Genomic DNA, 16,464 nt, shown 5'->3' on the forward strand with positions numbered 1-16,464 from the left:
AAGTTATATCTGTCTGATAGCAATTCACAATACCTGGTAGTTTCTAAGTGTGATATTAGTAATGGTATGTGTGTTGTAGTTACAGTAATAAGTAATACTTATTGACTTTAATTTTGGGGAAACACATATACATCATCTTTTTAAATTCCTCGACAACTCTATGAAGTAGATGCTATTATACCCATTTTACAAATAAGGAATTTAAAGAAGCTGAGCAATTTATTCAGTCATACATCTAAAGTAAGTGGCAGCATATATCTAAAAAGAACAAATTAAATAAAAAGTAAGTGATAACTAGGAATTAAATGCAGAAGAACCTCAATGACCTATGAATATTGGACTTAATGTTCTGTGAGAAGCAGTGCTTTCAAGATGTCACACTTGGTATATACATGTGTGAGTTTTCAGCATATTCGACACTATCTTTGTACCAAATATATTAGACAAATCCTGTCCCTGGAAAGTTGGTAAGAGGTAAGTCTCCATAGTCTCCATAAATATAATTCAAGGTCAGAAGTGTTAAGTTCTATAACAGTAGTAGAGATTAAGTACTCTGCATTTAGAACTGGAAGAGAATACTTCCTGCTGGGGGATGGTGAAAAAGGTGGCCTTTCTTTTGAAGATAGAAATAATTTAGGAAAGTCAAGAGTAGGGAAAATTTCTGAGTAAAGGGAGCAACATGAGAAAAAGCATAGAAATGCACACAATTATTAATGAGTAAGTTATTGTGCCTGGATCAAGGACATTGTGACAAGTAGTTAAATATGAATTTTAGAAAGTTAAGTTATAAGGAATCTGACCTCTTCCTAGTTAATGAGTTTGGATATATTTTATTTGAGGTATCTATGGGGGAACGATTAAGGAGAAATGTCTACAAGACAACTTTTTTTTTTCCTGCCAGCTTTAGGAATTAAGTCCCCTATCTCAGGAATGAATGACATCACCATTAACCAGTTATCCAGGCCAGGGACCTGAGAGATTCCTTGCCTCTTCTTCAACCTTGACCAAGCATTCAGTCGTTTCTACTTCCTTAAAATCTCTTTTTTTCTCCACTTGCCCAATTCTATTTCCATTACCTCAGTTTAAACATCCATTATTTCTTACTGGGGCTACTGCAATAATCTCTTAACTGGTTTTCCTGCTTCTGGTCCTTCCTCCTTTGCTTATCTGTTTTCCACATTAACATCAGAGTGATAATTCCCAAAGTACAAATCTAATGACATTCCCCTACTTAATACACTGCAAGAAGTTCCTCATTTTCCTCAAGATTAAATACAAATTATTCTTATGGGGGCTGGGGAGATAGCTCAGTTGGTAGAGTGCTTGCTTTGTAAGCACAAGGCCCTGGGTTCGATCCTCAGCACCCAAAAAAAAAAAAAAAAATTCTTATGATACAGACATAGACTAACATATCCTCTCTTTAAAAGAAAAAAGACAGCTGCTCTTAACTTTATAGTCCCTTTTTTTTTTTTTTTTTTTTTTTTTAAGATCCTCTGCCTTAGCATCCTTAGTAGCTGGAATTATAGCCATATACCACTGCATCCAGCTTTTATATTCCTTATTACCATCCTTTTTCTCTGTTTCCTTTATGTTTGAAAGGGATCTACCTCTCCACTTTCTCACCTCCCAGTACTCTTCAGAAACTTTTTTTATTAAGGTCATTGTAATCTAGTATTGCCAGATCCTTATGCCTTTTGATCTTTCATCTGCGTTTGAAATGGTTGATCACTGTGTTCATAAAATACTTTGTCCTCTGTGGTCTTCCAAACCCTAAATTTTCTGTTGCTGATATTTCTTAATCATCTTTGTCTATGTTGGCATTTTTCATGGCTCATAAGTCTTCCTCTTCTGTCTATATTTTTCTCTAGGCAATCTAATCCATTCATAAATTAAATGCCCTTAATTCATTCTAGAAAGCATGACCCCATTGACTGCTCACAGCTCATATATATTCAGTATCCTACTTGACACTTCTATAAACATTTAAAACTTAATGTCACCTTACAGAATTTTCCCTAAATCTGTTCTTTCCCTAACCTTCCCTTCTTAATAAATGGCTATATGTTGAATAAGCCAGAAATCTTCTCCACTCATAAATAGAAATTCTTGTTGATCTTTCCTCTAAATTTGGAGCAAGTGACCCCACGTTTCTTTTTCTCCACTGATACCATATTTGAAGCTGTGTTTGCTCCCCTTTAACCAGGGCAATTTTTTTTGTTTTGACTTTTTATTATAAACTCGTCGCAGTTGAAGTGAAGTCTAATCTCCTTACAATAGCCTATAAGACTCCCCATAATCTGGTTCCTGCTTACCTCAATTTTATCTCACAGTAGTCTACCTCTAGGATCACCTGCCTGGCTTTCAGGACCTTAAACACACCGGGCTCAGCCCATTTTGCTTTTTTCTTTGCACATTTAGCTGCTTCTCACTATCAGAACTTGGCTTAAATATCACTCTATCTAAAGTTGATTCTTTATCCAGTTAAAACATCCTGTTCATATCCTTTGTAATATTTAGTAACATTTTAATTATATTCTTTTCATTCATTTATTACCTATTTTCTCAATTAGACTATGATCTCCAAAACCCCAGAATTATGTCTTTGTTTACCACTATACAGCCATCACCTAGCACAGTACCTTCAATACTGAACATACTTGTTGGATGGCTGAATGGAAAGTGAGCATGTGTGTTTCAGGTATCACTTTAGATATTGCTTCCAAAGGCAGCTTTTGTCTGGATTGGTCTGGTTCCCTTACATAAGATTTAATTATGGTGTCTCAGATTTGTATTATAGTATTTTATGTTTAGTTCAGTGTTTCTCAGTAAGATAAATTGATTTTGCTCTTCAGGAAATATTTGGCAATTTCTGTAGACATTTTTGGTTGTCTACAGAACCAAAAATGGTAGTGGTGGTAGTGGTGGAGCATTACTGGCATCTAATGGGCAGAGGCTAAAGGTACTAATAAGGCCCCACATTACACAGAACATCCTCCTCAAACAAATATTTTCCAATTCAGAGTGTCAGTAATGATAGGGCTGAGGAATTTCCCACCAAGATCTATCCAGAACTTGAGTTTCTTTGTAATTCTTCACTTGATTTTAAATTCCTTAGTAGTTTATCATTGTCCACACTGCCTTGGATTTATAAACTAGACACTTGTATAATTCACGACTGATGGATAACTAGATGAACAAATGAATATAGAAACCAGTATGACACAATTGGCCTGAGTTGACCTACCTCCTGGTATTAATAGAGCAGTTGCTTAGTTGTTGAGTAAAATATAACATTTGTTATTTATGGAATGATAGCACAAGAGCTTCTGTGTGGAGCATTGATAAGCTACCATGTTTCAAATTTACATGCATTCTATTTAGGTTAAAGCTGAGTTTTTTTGACAGAGGGACCAACAATTTAAGAAGGAACAAAATATAGATGGGTGTGGTGGCACACACCTGTAATCCTAGTGGCTCAGGAAGCTGAAAGATCTCAGGTTTGAAGCCAGCCTCAGCAACCATAGTGAGAGTGTAAGCAACCTAATGAGACTGTGCCTCAAAACAAAAAATGAAAAGGGCTGGGAATGCGACTCAGTGGTTAAGTGCCCTTAGGTTCAATCCCTGTTACCAAAAAAAAAAAAAAAAAAAAAGGAACAAAATAGAAGTGGTTTAAGGAATATAAGCGTATATTACCTTTCCAGGTAACAGGTTTGAGGTGGTTATCCAGGTAGGTGAATGACTGTGCTCCATTAATTTTTTCAAGGAAGTTTAGTTTCCTTCCAAGTTGTCAAGTTATGTTTCACCATCTGAGCATTGTCCTGGACTGGACTGCCATTTTTAGGTTCTAGGCTGTAGAAGGGGACAGGGAATTAGAGAAGTCACACCCACCGTCTTAGAGACCCAGTCTTGGAAATGGCATTGAGCAAGTCCATATACATTCTGTTGGCAAGAGCTTAGTCCTATGTCTGTGAAGAACAACTGGGGAATGTGGTGTAGTAGCTAGGCAGCCATGGACATGCCACAGTTTTGTTACTACATACATAAGAAGGGGAGAGTAGGTTTTATTGGTGAACAACTTCAGTTTCTACCACAATGCCACACACTCTTAGATAAGAACATTTATGAAGCTTCACATTATTTGTTATTCCAGGAACTAAATTTTACTACCTTTGTTACACATTTAAAGAAAAGAAGAATTAAATACATCATGTAGAATAGTGCTTCTCAAATGATTTGTGATAAAGGACCAAGGTTTTTTGTTTGTTCATTTTCCCCCAATTTGTAGTAGAGCAGTACTTCTATACTGTAAGTTAATAACTTTAAAAAAATCACATTCTTAGATGTCAAAGTCAAATTTGAAAGATTTCAAAATGTATACCCCTAATATTTTATACCTATGCAAACTTATGTACCTATCACAACATTTCTAGTAATAGTGTGTGAACTGGCACTAATCTCACTTGTCTCCAAAGTGTTTTCTAAAAACCTCTTTTGGGTTACCAAAGTAGAGTTGACTGTGATGTCAGTCTTTTAAGTAGTCATTTTTCTCTATGTATAAAATTTGACTTCTGGGCTGGGGTTGTGGCTCAGTGGCAGAGTGCTCGCCTAGCATGTGTGAGGCACTGGGTTTGATTCTCAGCATCACATAAAAATAAAGGTATTGTGTCTATGTACAACTAAAATATATTTAAAAATTACGTGATTGAAAAATTTTTTTAAATGTGACTTCTAACTTTTTATTATTTTTAGAAATCACCTCTTAAGACAGTTTATAAACCACGGTAGATCATATTCTTCAGTCTGTTTTGCTTGTTTCGTAGCTAAAATCAAAGCTGATTCTAGATTCTTGATGAAAACCTGCCATTATGAAGCTGGAAGAAGGTTGTCTTAGAGAGCATTTTGCTTTAGTGATACAGAGGGAAAAAGATACCTAATAAAGTGACATGCTCAAGATCACAATAAGTGAGAGACAGCCATGGTGCTATCATTGATTTACAGTGGAATTTACATTGGAATCAGATGATCTGGATTGAGTGCTGGCCTCCTTAATTAAATGTCTTTATACACTTAATCTTTGTAGGAATTATGTAGTGTTCAATAAGCATTTCTTAGGTTGAATAAGAATATATAATAAGCATGTATAAAAGTTAACTGTAAACTGCAAAGCACATAAACAAAAACTGAAATTGAGAAGCCAAGCCTTCTGATGCCAATCTGTTGTTCTTTCTAAACTTTGCTGCATTTCATGCTAAAGACTTTTTGAAAGCAGGAATCTTATTTAATACTTTATGAGGACTCTGTAGTAATATGAAAAAATGCTTATGTTGAGTTGAAAAATCAGGAAGCAAAATTATATGCACATGATGATGAAAACTATGTATAAGTAGTATCTGTGTTACTGAAAATCAAGTAGGTTGAAGAAGAATAAGGCCTTCTGTCATTCATAAAATATAACAGCTAGAATAATTGTGAACATTGTTTCTGTTTTCTGTAAGCATTTTATTAATTTTATATTTATAAAATTTATAAAGAACATGTATTTAAATAATTTAAACTCTTCAGAAAAAAAGAACTTTATATGAAGGTACATAACTTCTGTTGCCTGTGTATAAAGGCTTTTTTATCCAGTGGGGCAAATCACTCTACTAATATAATCACAAGAACAGTCTCTTCTGCTACTTTCTTTCCTTCTTATAAAGAAGCATCAAGGTAGTATTAATAGACATCTACCAATGCTTGAGATTTGGAGAACTTCTTAACCTATTTTTGGAAGTGCTAGTTGCTCTGCTAGGGACTGTAAAGACTATGAAGTAATAAAACATAATAAAAGTCACCATTAAAGATTATTTATGGGAGTATCTGGGGAGGAAGGACAGAAGAATGAATCAGATAGTATTATCCTGTGTGCATGTATGACTGCATGACTTGTGTGAGTCTACATCATGTACAACCAGAAGAATAAGAAGTTACACTCTGTTTATGTATGATGTGCATTCTACTGTCATGTATAACTAATTAGAATAGATAAAAAAAGACTACTTATGATGTCCCAGAGTCTATTTCATAACAGTACTATGAGATGTGGATATTACTTCCATTTTACAAAGGGGACACTGAGGCTCAGAGAAGTTAAATAATGTGTCTAAACCATATAACTGGCAAAAACCAAAAGACACACAAAGCCAGGTATTAAACCCAAGTCTTTCTGATTCAAAAGCCACTATAATACATTTCTTTCATAAAAAGAGATGTCCTTTCTACTTTGAGAGCTTTTAGTAGTTGAAGCAAATTCAGGAAGAAAATCAACAGGACAGATGTGCTAAGCCTAAAATGATTGCTGCAAATTGTGGTTTGGATATTTCTTGGAAAGGAAGAATGTTGGGGACTGAAGTGGTTAGGGAAAACTTTATATTGAAAGTAGATTTTAGGCTTAGGTTTGGAGAATGTTTGAAACTTATGTAAGCAGAGAAGGAAAAGGACTGATGCATGTAGAAGGAAGGGATAAGAAAGCAAAGAGTTCAATGTGAGTAGTTTGGAAAGGTAAGTAGCTAGAGGATGGTTTGATTAGGAATAGTACGAATGAAGGAAACTGGAAAAAAGAGGTCATTAAGGGATCTTAAATGCCAAGCTGAGGACTTTATATATAATATATATATAAGATAACCTGTACTGAACATTCATCGCATGCAGGGCACTGTCCTAAATGCTGTATGTGTGTGATTTCATTTGATTCTTATAGTTAATGAGGCCCAGAGAAACTAAGTAACTTGCCAATGTTATACTATTAATAAGTATAAGAGCCAAGATTGAATGTAAGCAATTTGAACCCAGAACCACCACTCTTAATTTTCACGCTGTTTTTGTTCTCGGGGCTCTGGTAGGATGAATACATTTTAAGCCCAGGACCAACCTTTAACAAATAATGTGCTTCATGTTTCTAGTAGCTTTCAACATTTGAAAACAGCATTGTGGCCAGACGGATCCCTGCCACCCTTGTACATCTTCAGCACAGGGCAGTGAAAAAGTTAGGTGTTTGTGCTAATAGCCTTCAACTTTGCCTACTTTCCTGTGCCCATCTTTCTATTATACATTTGGTCAGTTACCCTCGTTAGTCTGTTGCTAACCATAATACAGTCGTTCTCAGTGTACCTTCTGGATCACTACCAACAGCAACATCAACTGAAAACATGTTTAAAGTTCCAGTTCTGCAGTCTCACCCCATACCTACTGAATCAGAAACGGGGTGAGGCGGAATAGTCTGTGTGATGAGCCCTTTAGGTAAGTATGATTCATGCTGAAGTTTGAGAATTACCATAGTCTACTGCAGGGTTTCAGATCAGGCACAAACTGCTGAAAATGTTTTTTGGCAACCCCTGGTACTGGCACTGGGAAACTGCTTGGGATGTTTTCTTTATAAGTTTTGGCTGCTAGGTCTTATATTTCTGGTTATAGAAATAACCATAGCTTAACAAGGCTAATGGACATTTATAAAGAGCTTTTTATTCTTTTTTATTAATTTTTATTGGTGTATAATTATACATAATAGTAGGATTGTGACATATTCATACATGCACATAACATAATATGATCAATCTCATCCCTAATGCCTCCCATTTCCCTTCTCTCCTCCCTCCCCCTGGTCCCCTTCTACTCCTGCTGGTCTTCCCTCTGTTTTCATGAAGTCTCACTTTTTTTTCTTTATTTTTCTCTAACTTCCACATATGAGAGAAAACATGATGATTGACTTTCTGAGTTGGGCTTATTTCACTTAACGTAATGCTCTCAAATTCCATCTATTTTCCTGCAAATGACAAAATTTCATTTTTCTTTATGGCTATATAAAACTCCATTGCACCATATTTTCGTTATTTATTCAGTTGTTTATGGTTACCTAGGCTGGTTGTTTGAGTTGCACTGCTGTAAGCATTGCTATAGTAGGCTGACTTTAATTCTTTTGTTTTTTTGTTTCTTTTTTTTTTTTTTTTTGCGGGGCTGGGGATCAAACCCAGGGCCTTGTGCTTGCAAGGCAAGCACTCTACCGACTGAGCTATCTCCCCAGCCTGACTTTAATTCTTTTAGATAAATACTGAGGAGTGGTATAGCTGGATCATATGGTGGTTCCATGCCTAGCCTTTTAAGGAACCTCCTTATTAATTTCCTTGATGGTTGTGCTAATTTACAATCCCACCAACAGTGTATAAGTGTTTCTTTCTCCCCACATCCTCACCAGCATTTATCAATGTTTGTATTCTTGATGATTTTCATTCTAATGGGGTGAGATGAAATCGCTGTGTAGTGTTTTTGTTTTGTTTTGTTTCGTTCTTTTTTTTATTAGAGCTTTACAGTTATACATAGTAGTTGGGTTCCAAACAAAATCTACATGTGTAGAATTTGATTTCAGGTCACAATTCCCCCCTTTTTCCTTTACCTCCTCCTTCCCCTACCCTCACATTGTTGTTTTTATTTGCATTTCTCTGATTGCTGAAGATGTTGAACATTTTTTTAGTGTATTTGTTGGTCATTTGTATTTCTTCTTTTGAAAAATGTCTGTTTCATTCATTTGCCTATTGTTTGGGTTATTTGTTTTATTTATTTGGTGGTAAGTTTTTTTAGTCTTTATATATTCTGGATATTAATCTTATGTCAGAAGAGTAGCTGGCAAAGACTTTTCCCACACTGTAGGCTCTCTCTTCATGCTTTTGTTCCTTTGCTGTTCTTGGTAATTATTTCCTGAGTTTTAGGAATCCTATTGAGGAAATAATTGATTGTGCCTTTATGTTCGAGTATCGACCCTGTTTTCTTCTATAAGTTGTAAAATTTCTGGTCTAATTCCTAGGTCTTTGAGTTGATTTTTGTGCAGGGCAAGAGATAGGGATCTAGTTTCATTCCTCTACATATGGATATCCAGTTTTTCTAGCACCATTTGTTAAAAAGGCTGCCTTTTCTATAGTGTGTGTTTTTGACATCTTTATCAAGGATCACATGATTGTATCTTTGCTGTGGGTTTGTTTCTGTTTCTTTTATTCTATTCCATTGGTCTTTGTGTCCATTTTTATGCCAGCACCATGCTGTTTTTGTTAATATAGCTCTGTAGTATAATTTAAAAGTGGGTATTGTGATGCCTCCAGCATTGCTCCTTGTGCTTATAGTTGTTGTGACTATTCTGGGTCTTTTATTCTTCCATATGAAGTTTGGAACTGTTCTAGTTCTGTGAAGAATGTCCTTGCTATTTTTGTGGGAATTGCATTGACTTTTTAGATTAGTTTTGGTGATATGGCTATTTTGAAATATTAAGTCTGCCTATCCATGAACATGGGAGGTCTTTCTGTCTTCTAGTATCTTCTTCAATTTCTTTCTTCAGTGTTCCATAATTTTCATTGTAGAGGTCTTATATTTTCTTGGCTAGATTTATTCTTAGGTGGTTCTTTTGTTTGTTTGTTAGGCTATTGTGAATGGAATTGTTTTCCTTATTTCTTTTCAGCAGATTGATTGTTGGTATATAGAAAAGCTGTTGATTTTTGTATGATGATTTAGTATATTGCTACTTGGCTAAATTAATTAGCTCTAGAGTTTTCTGGTCAAATGCTTTGGATCTTCCAAGTATAGTATCAAATGATCTGCAAACATTATTTGACTTCTATTCGTATCCCTAAAAGGACTTTTTTCTTTCTTTTTTTCATGATACAATGGATTGAACCCAGTGATGTCCGCTACTGAGCTACATCCACAGCCCTTTTTAATTTTTATTTTGAGACAAGTCTTGTTAAATTCAAGGCTGGCCTTGAACTTATGACCCTACTGCCTCAGCTTCTTAAGTAGTTGGGATTACAGGTTGTACCACTGCATCTGACCAAGACACTTTCTTATTATATTTTATAAGCATTTCTGATCCTTAACTTATGACTTTATGTCATTCCTGAAAACCTAATCTCTGAAGTGAAGTTATTAAGTCACAGAATATTTCCATTAACTTTAGTGGATAAAGTTGTATTCCTGTCATTATCTAAGACCCAAATTATTTTCAGATTGAAAAAAATCAGTTGAACAGTTAAAAACAAGTTTACATAAATAGCACGTACTTTGAAAGTTAAAAGAAAAGTTTTCCACCTCAATATAATATAATGATGGTTAATTGTACTTGCAAAAAGAGGAAGAGAAGGTTTAATGGTGAATGGTAGCTGGTGGAGGGAAAGAGTAAAAGAGTCATTTTTGGGAAGGTGGTAAACTTCAGTGCAGGTCATCTTTAGGAGTTCACGTTATTTTGCACTTAGATCTTACACATAGGCCAACCTCTGGGATGCAGTTAAAACATGGCTTTTGTTTTTAAGGATCCTGGAGGAGTGTGACATTTTATAGCTTATTCTATAAAAGGCAAAAACAAGTGCTTGTGGGAGGTACAGACAGAAATAGAGCAAAGAAGAGAGTGGGTTGAGAGCCCTCAAACTAAGCCTTAAAAAATGAGTAGGATCCTAATAGGTGAACATGGTGGTAGGGCATGCCATGCTGAAGGAACAGTGGGAGAAAATCTCAGGACATATTATGGTCAGTTCAGAAAACCTGTAGAAGAAAAGAGAGATGCATGTGACAGGACACAGCAGCATGAAAGGAGACAGTAGATTCACTTCAGCTCTGTTCTGTGGGGAACAGGGAGCTATGGAAGATATTTGAGGAGAGCAGGGTGCATTTCAGGAAGAAAAAAGTCAACTTAAAAAATATTTGAATTGACAGGGGGTGTAACTCATTGGTAGAGTACACTTGCCTGACATGCATGAGACCCTGAATTCAGCTTCCAGCACTGCAAAAGAAGAAAAAAAAAACCCACAAAATTAAAACCCCAAACAACAATAGCAACAATAATGAAAAAGCTTTAAAAAATATTGGTAGGGCAAATACAAGAACACCTTTGAAACATGGAAGTAGGGTCTGCACTTAGATGGAGTCATGAAGAATGCTGCTCCTTCAGTACTTTTGTCCAGTGTGTTCTTTTGTACACATACAAAGCCCAGCTCTTTTTGATTCATCCAAATGTGGTAGATGGTTTATTAATTTGTTTATTATACTATTCTTTGAATAGAAATTATTGTATTGAGTAAGGCAGGGAATGTGTTATTAAATATATAAATATATAAAACATTTGATGTGTTTTTTTTCTTTTTTAAAAAGTTGTAATACAACAAAAAAAAGAGTCATTGTCCAAAAAGTGTTACTACTTCTCAAGAGATATTATAGCAATAATCTACCTAACAGTCATATTGAAAGCTGACAAGTTATTCCAACCATGGGATTCCAAAGAGAGTTCAGCAAGCGTTTATTATGACTGAAACCAATTGAAAAAGGTGACCCCTTCAGGCAGACTAGCTGCAAAAAGGGTTTCCCACTTCTAAAGCTGTGCTTTTTAAATTTTATTTATTTATTTATTTATTTGGGGTTGAAGACTTTATTTGTTCTTTTTAGATATACATAACACTAGAGTGTATTTTGACATATTATACATACATATGAAGTACAACTTACTCTAATTAGGATCCCACTCTTGTGATTGTACATGATGAGGAATTTCACTGGTCGTATATTCCTATATGAACATAGGAAAGTTAGGTCCAATTCATTCCACTGTCTTTACTATTCCCCTTCCTCCTCCCTTCCCTTCATTCCCCTTTGTCTAATAGAATGAATTTTTATCCCCATCCACAGCTTATTGTGTGTTAGCATCCACATATAGGAGAGAACATTCAGCCTTTGGTTTTTTTGGGACTGGGTTATTTCACTTAGTATCTAGTTCCATCCATTTACTGGCAAATGCCATAATTTCATTCTTTATGGCTGAGTAATAGTCTATCGTGTATATGTACCACATTTTCTTTATCCGTTCATCATCTGTTGAAGGGCACCTAGGTTGGTTCCTCAGCTTAGTCATTGTGAATTGAGCTTCTATAAACATTGGTGTAACTGCATCATTGTAGCATGCTGATTTTAAGTCCTTTGGGTATTCTTCCCAGGCATAGTGGTGCACATTTGTAATCCTAGCATCTCAGGAGGCTGAGATGGGAAGCCAGCTTCAGCAACTTGGCAAGATTTTGTCTCAAAATCAAAAAGTAAAAAGAACTGGGGATATAGTTCAGTGGTAAAGCACCTTGGGTTCAGTCCCAGTACAAAAGCAAAAAAAAACCTGCCTTAACAATGACATCAAAACACTAAAAGAAGGTCCCTTCTAGTTAATAGGTATGGCAAGATAAAGTTGACATTGTTATGAAATTTTTTTAGTTTGTTGGGTAAGGATCCTTTTCATCTCTATTTAGAGAACCTATTTACATTTAAAATTAGTGGCACAATGGCCATGCCTGTAATCTCAGCGGCTCCAGAGGCTGAGGCAAGAGAATCCCGAGTTCAAAACCAGCCTCAGCAAAAGTGAGGCATTAAGCAACTCAGTGAGACCCTGTCTCTAAGTAAAATACAAAATAGATTTGGGGATGTGTTTCAGTGACCAAGTGTCCCTCTGAATTCAATCCCCAGTATCCGCTTCACCAAAAAAAAAAAAAAAAAAAAAAAAAAATTTAGCATTTCCATAGCTGTGTGACCAGGATGTGCTGAGAAGTTGCACACAGCCTGGAATTCCTGCCAAGATCATGTTTGACCCAGGTAGCCTCTTTTCTCAAGAGTTCAAGTCCTGATGATAAGTTAATATCTTATACTGGTCCTGGTCATTGTTGTTTTTATAAAATGTAAGAGAGTACAGAAATATCTAGCAATGAAATGAATATACTTGCTTGGTCTACATATAAGGGTAAGAGAAAGCTGACATTGAATTTGGAGGGAATGATCAGTAGTTTTTAAATTTGACAATGATATAAATAATTTTCACACAATCTACAGCCTACACCAAGAGAACAAAGGAGAGTTAAGATTCTTTCTACTCGGAGCTTCCCAAACAACATGTCCTTGCATAGGACTACCCAGAGGAAGAGGGACTTTTTCATAATTTGCCATCTAGAGGGAACCCTTTTTTGCAGTTAGTCTGCATGGAGGAGTCACTTTTTTTTTGCAGTTGGTTCAAGACATAATGTATGCTAGCTGAATCCTCTTTGGAAACCCACATTTAGAATAACTTTTATCAGTTTGTCCCGCAAAAATTCTTCTCTGGGTCATTTGATGAGATTTTTGCTAAAGAAGAGGAACACTTGGGATGACTGCATGGAGCTATAAATTTAAAAGAAATAGCACAACTAAACCTTGGCAGAAATGCATGTTTCCCTCAGTTATTTTACCAAAAAGAGCATGTATTATGGGCAATTGGGAACCAGTTCTTGACCATTAATCTTTATTTCTGAAGAGGGAAAAACTATGATTTAGACTGATTGCCTTCAACCCTGATAACTGTTTAGTCTGTTGTTAAAAATCCAAAGCTGTCTAAGACATTTGAAATTAGTCATTTTAAAATACAATAAGTGATTTGTAGAAAAAAATAATGGACTTAGAAGGTAGAAAAATGCATACTCTAGCTCTTACTATAGAGCTAGTTCACTTTGCTCCATTGCAGTTACCCTTTCTGGGGCTCAACTTCCATATCTGTAAAGTAAAAGAAGTACACCAAATATAAGCTCTCTTTAAGTTCTAATATTTTGTGATTTATAAAAAATAAACACTTGCCCTAATACTTAACTGCTATTAAATACGTTGGTAGGGAATACATTTAAAATTAGTATGTAAAATGGAAATACATTTTAAAAATCAGTATTTCCATAGTTGTATGACCAGGGTGTACTAAGAAATCGCATATTCTGTTTTAAATCATTTGAATCAAAAAATGACTTGCATACTTTCTCTTGTTTTTCAGAAACTCTGTGAAGGCATATTTAAAGTCCTTGTAAAAGACGTCCCAACAACATGTCAAGTGTCCTGCCTGGAAGTACTCCGCATTCTCTCCAGAGACAAAAAGATTTTAGTTCCTGTAACAACTAAGGAAAACATGCAGATATTGCTGAGACTAGCCAAGCTAAATGAGTCGGATGATTCTTTGGAGAAGGTGTCAGAGTTCCCAGTTATTGTGGAATCATTAAAGTGTCTATGTAACATTGTGTTCAACAGTCAGATGGCACAGCAGCTCAGCCTGGAACTTAATCTTGCTGCAAAGCTCTGTAACCTCTTGAGAAAGTGCAAGGACCGAAAATTTATCAATGACATTAAGTGCTTTGACTTGCGCTTGCTCTTTCTCCTGTCACTTTTGCACACTGACATCAGGTCACAATTGCGCTATGAGCTCCAGGGACTACCGCTGCTAACCCAGATCTTGGAAAGTGCCTTTAGCATCAAGTGGACCGATGAGTATGAATCGGCCATAGATCATAATGGACCTCCTCTCTCACCTCAGGAGACAGACTGTGCCATTGAGGCCCTCAAAGCTCTCTTCAATGTGACAGTAGACAGTTGGAAGGTGCATAAAGAGGTAAGGTTGAGAATGGTATTCTTACCTACCTGGAATTTAATTGTCTGGGTTGTTCTTATAGCTGCCTGCAAGGAAAGAGTGTTCAGTTCGAAAATGGCAAAAGTTCCCAGTTCCTCTGTGAATCAGTTGTATGAACTGTGATGCATTTCTTAACCATGACTCTTACTCTTTCCATTTGTGTAATATTTATAGGAAGAATAGGGTGAAGATGGACTACTGTCCTGTAAGATGCCAAATATAGTTTTCTGACTTGTACTATTACTGTCTTTTATTCAGAGTGTCTTTTACAGGACCAAGATTTAAACAATAAGATTTGAAAGGAAATAAAACAAGGTGGTTAATAAAGGTATAGATATTTTTGATGGCTGTCATCTTAAAAGCTATGGTAATGCCAGCCAATTAAAACTGATCAGTCATTAATGTCTGCTTAGAAGAACAAAAAATGTTATATGTATGTATACCCTTTAGCTGGTCTCCTAGGTGTTACTATATAGTGTTAAATAACTATCATAAATAAAAAACTACAAACTAGAGATATCCATGCTTGTACACACTGCTAGAAAAAAAGCATAATTACACCAGAGTGTGAGAAAGGTTATTTTAAACCACTTATTTCTAAGCAAACCAAAGTGAGGCAGATTTGGTAGTTTATATTTGAATACACACAAGAACAATATGCTAACAACAAAACTTAGTTTAAGGAAATCAACAATTTTAAGTAAAGGGGACATATACTCTTCCTTTCTTCTAAGATCCAGACATTTCACATTTTCTCTCTCTTTAACCTTACATGACTAGTGAAATTTAGTCTCTGCCCTAAAAAAAGAGAGCCAATTGACTTTAGGATTTAGGTTAGCATTTTGCTGTATCCATTTTTGAAATAGTTCTCATCCATGAATAAAGATCTGTGTTTGCCAGCAAACTACTTTAAAAGGATTATCTCGATGCAGTACTATAGTGAGAGTATGCAGGCATGAGTTTTAAAGTGCAAATAGGTCTGTATTTTGAAACCAAATATTTGAAGATCAGTCCTAACAGCTGTTTTAGATGACTGTAGTATGGTCAGTTTTTCCTGAGAGTTGGCAGGAAAAGATGTGGAAAGCCCACATGCTCCATTTATGCTTTGAAACCAAATATTTGGAAGTATTTGAAATGTTATGTCTCTATGCTTATTTGGTACCTTCTATGGTTATTTTTCTTACACTGTTTGTTTTTGTGTTTTTAAGTTCTCCATTTAGTTGCAAGACCTACTCTGAGACTGTTGGTTTGCCATTGTTGGAGCCCCTTTTATTTAAGTTATACCTAAAATAGCACCTCACACTGTTCAGATTCCTGACAAAAACAGTTTATAATTCAGGGGACTGCACATCGGTATATGTGTGGGATGACTTGTAATAAAAATTAGTAAATTGAGATTCACCCTCATTAGTGTGTTTCAGTTATAAGTAACAGAGGAACTGGAAGGAGCTTTAGGAAATGTTGAAGTAGCAGATACTCATTCTGTGTTATAGAATGTTGGTTCTCCAAAACAAAAGAATCTGCTGCTGATAAAGGACCAGTATTCCTAGATTAGGTATCCAGACCTCCTACTACCTCTTAGGAGTCCTGGATCAATTGATACAGCCATTATGAAATGTGCATAGTCAGCATGACCCTTGGCTGTTGTTGAAGTTTTCAGAAATATAAACAGGAATGAAAATAGGATCCTTGCCAACCCATTTAGAAAAGAATGTCTGCATGAGTCTCCAAATTCAGCTCTTAGCAAATATTTTATCATTTAGTCACTCAACGAATATTTATGGATAATCATTAGACATTACACTGGGCTTTATATAATGTATTGGCAAACAACAGGCATTGTTCATGGAACCTCCATTTTGTGAGTGAAACAGGTGATAAGTCAGTAAAAAAAAATTTTTAATTGTGTTAAATGCTAAGGGAGAAACAGTGCAGTGATTGACAATACATAATATAGAGTAAGAAAAGACTCTGAAACTCTGAAGATTCAGAATTATTCAGCC

The 16,464-nt window shown here is 35.6% G+C and overlaps 1 protein-coding gene across 9 annotated transcripts in view; it reads left to right on the plus strand.

Moving 5' to 3' along the window:
- Positions 1-16,464, plus strand: part of RIC8B (RIC8 guanine nucleotide exchange factor B) — a 108,754-nt gene that overhangs the window by 25,447 nt on the left and 66,843 nt on the right. For 8 of the 9 annotated variants that reach the window (XR_013764296.1, XR_013764297.1, XR_013764298.1 and 5 more), the window contains one exon: positions 13,835-14,443. Coding sequence is in view for 5 of the 9 variants with exons in the window: in XM_079143096.1 (XP_078999222.1) it covers positions 13,835-14,443 (609 nt within the window). In the remaining 4 variants the exon portion in view is untranslated. Of the gene's footprint in view, positions 1-5,699; positions 7,279-13,834; positions 14,444-16,464 lie in introns of those variants that run through there. The other variant, XM_079143100.1, reaches the window with a different exon arrangement.

The sequence above is a fragment of the Sciurus vulgaris genome, assembly GCF_902686455.1.
Source record: "Sciurus vulgaris genome assembly, chromosome: 5".
Lineage (NCBI taxonomy): Eukaryota > Metazoa > Chordata > Mammalia > Rodentia > Sciuridae > Sciurus > Sciurus vulgaris.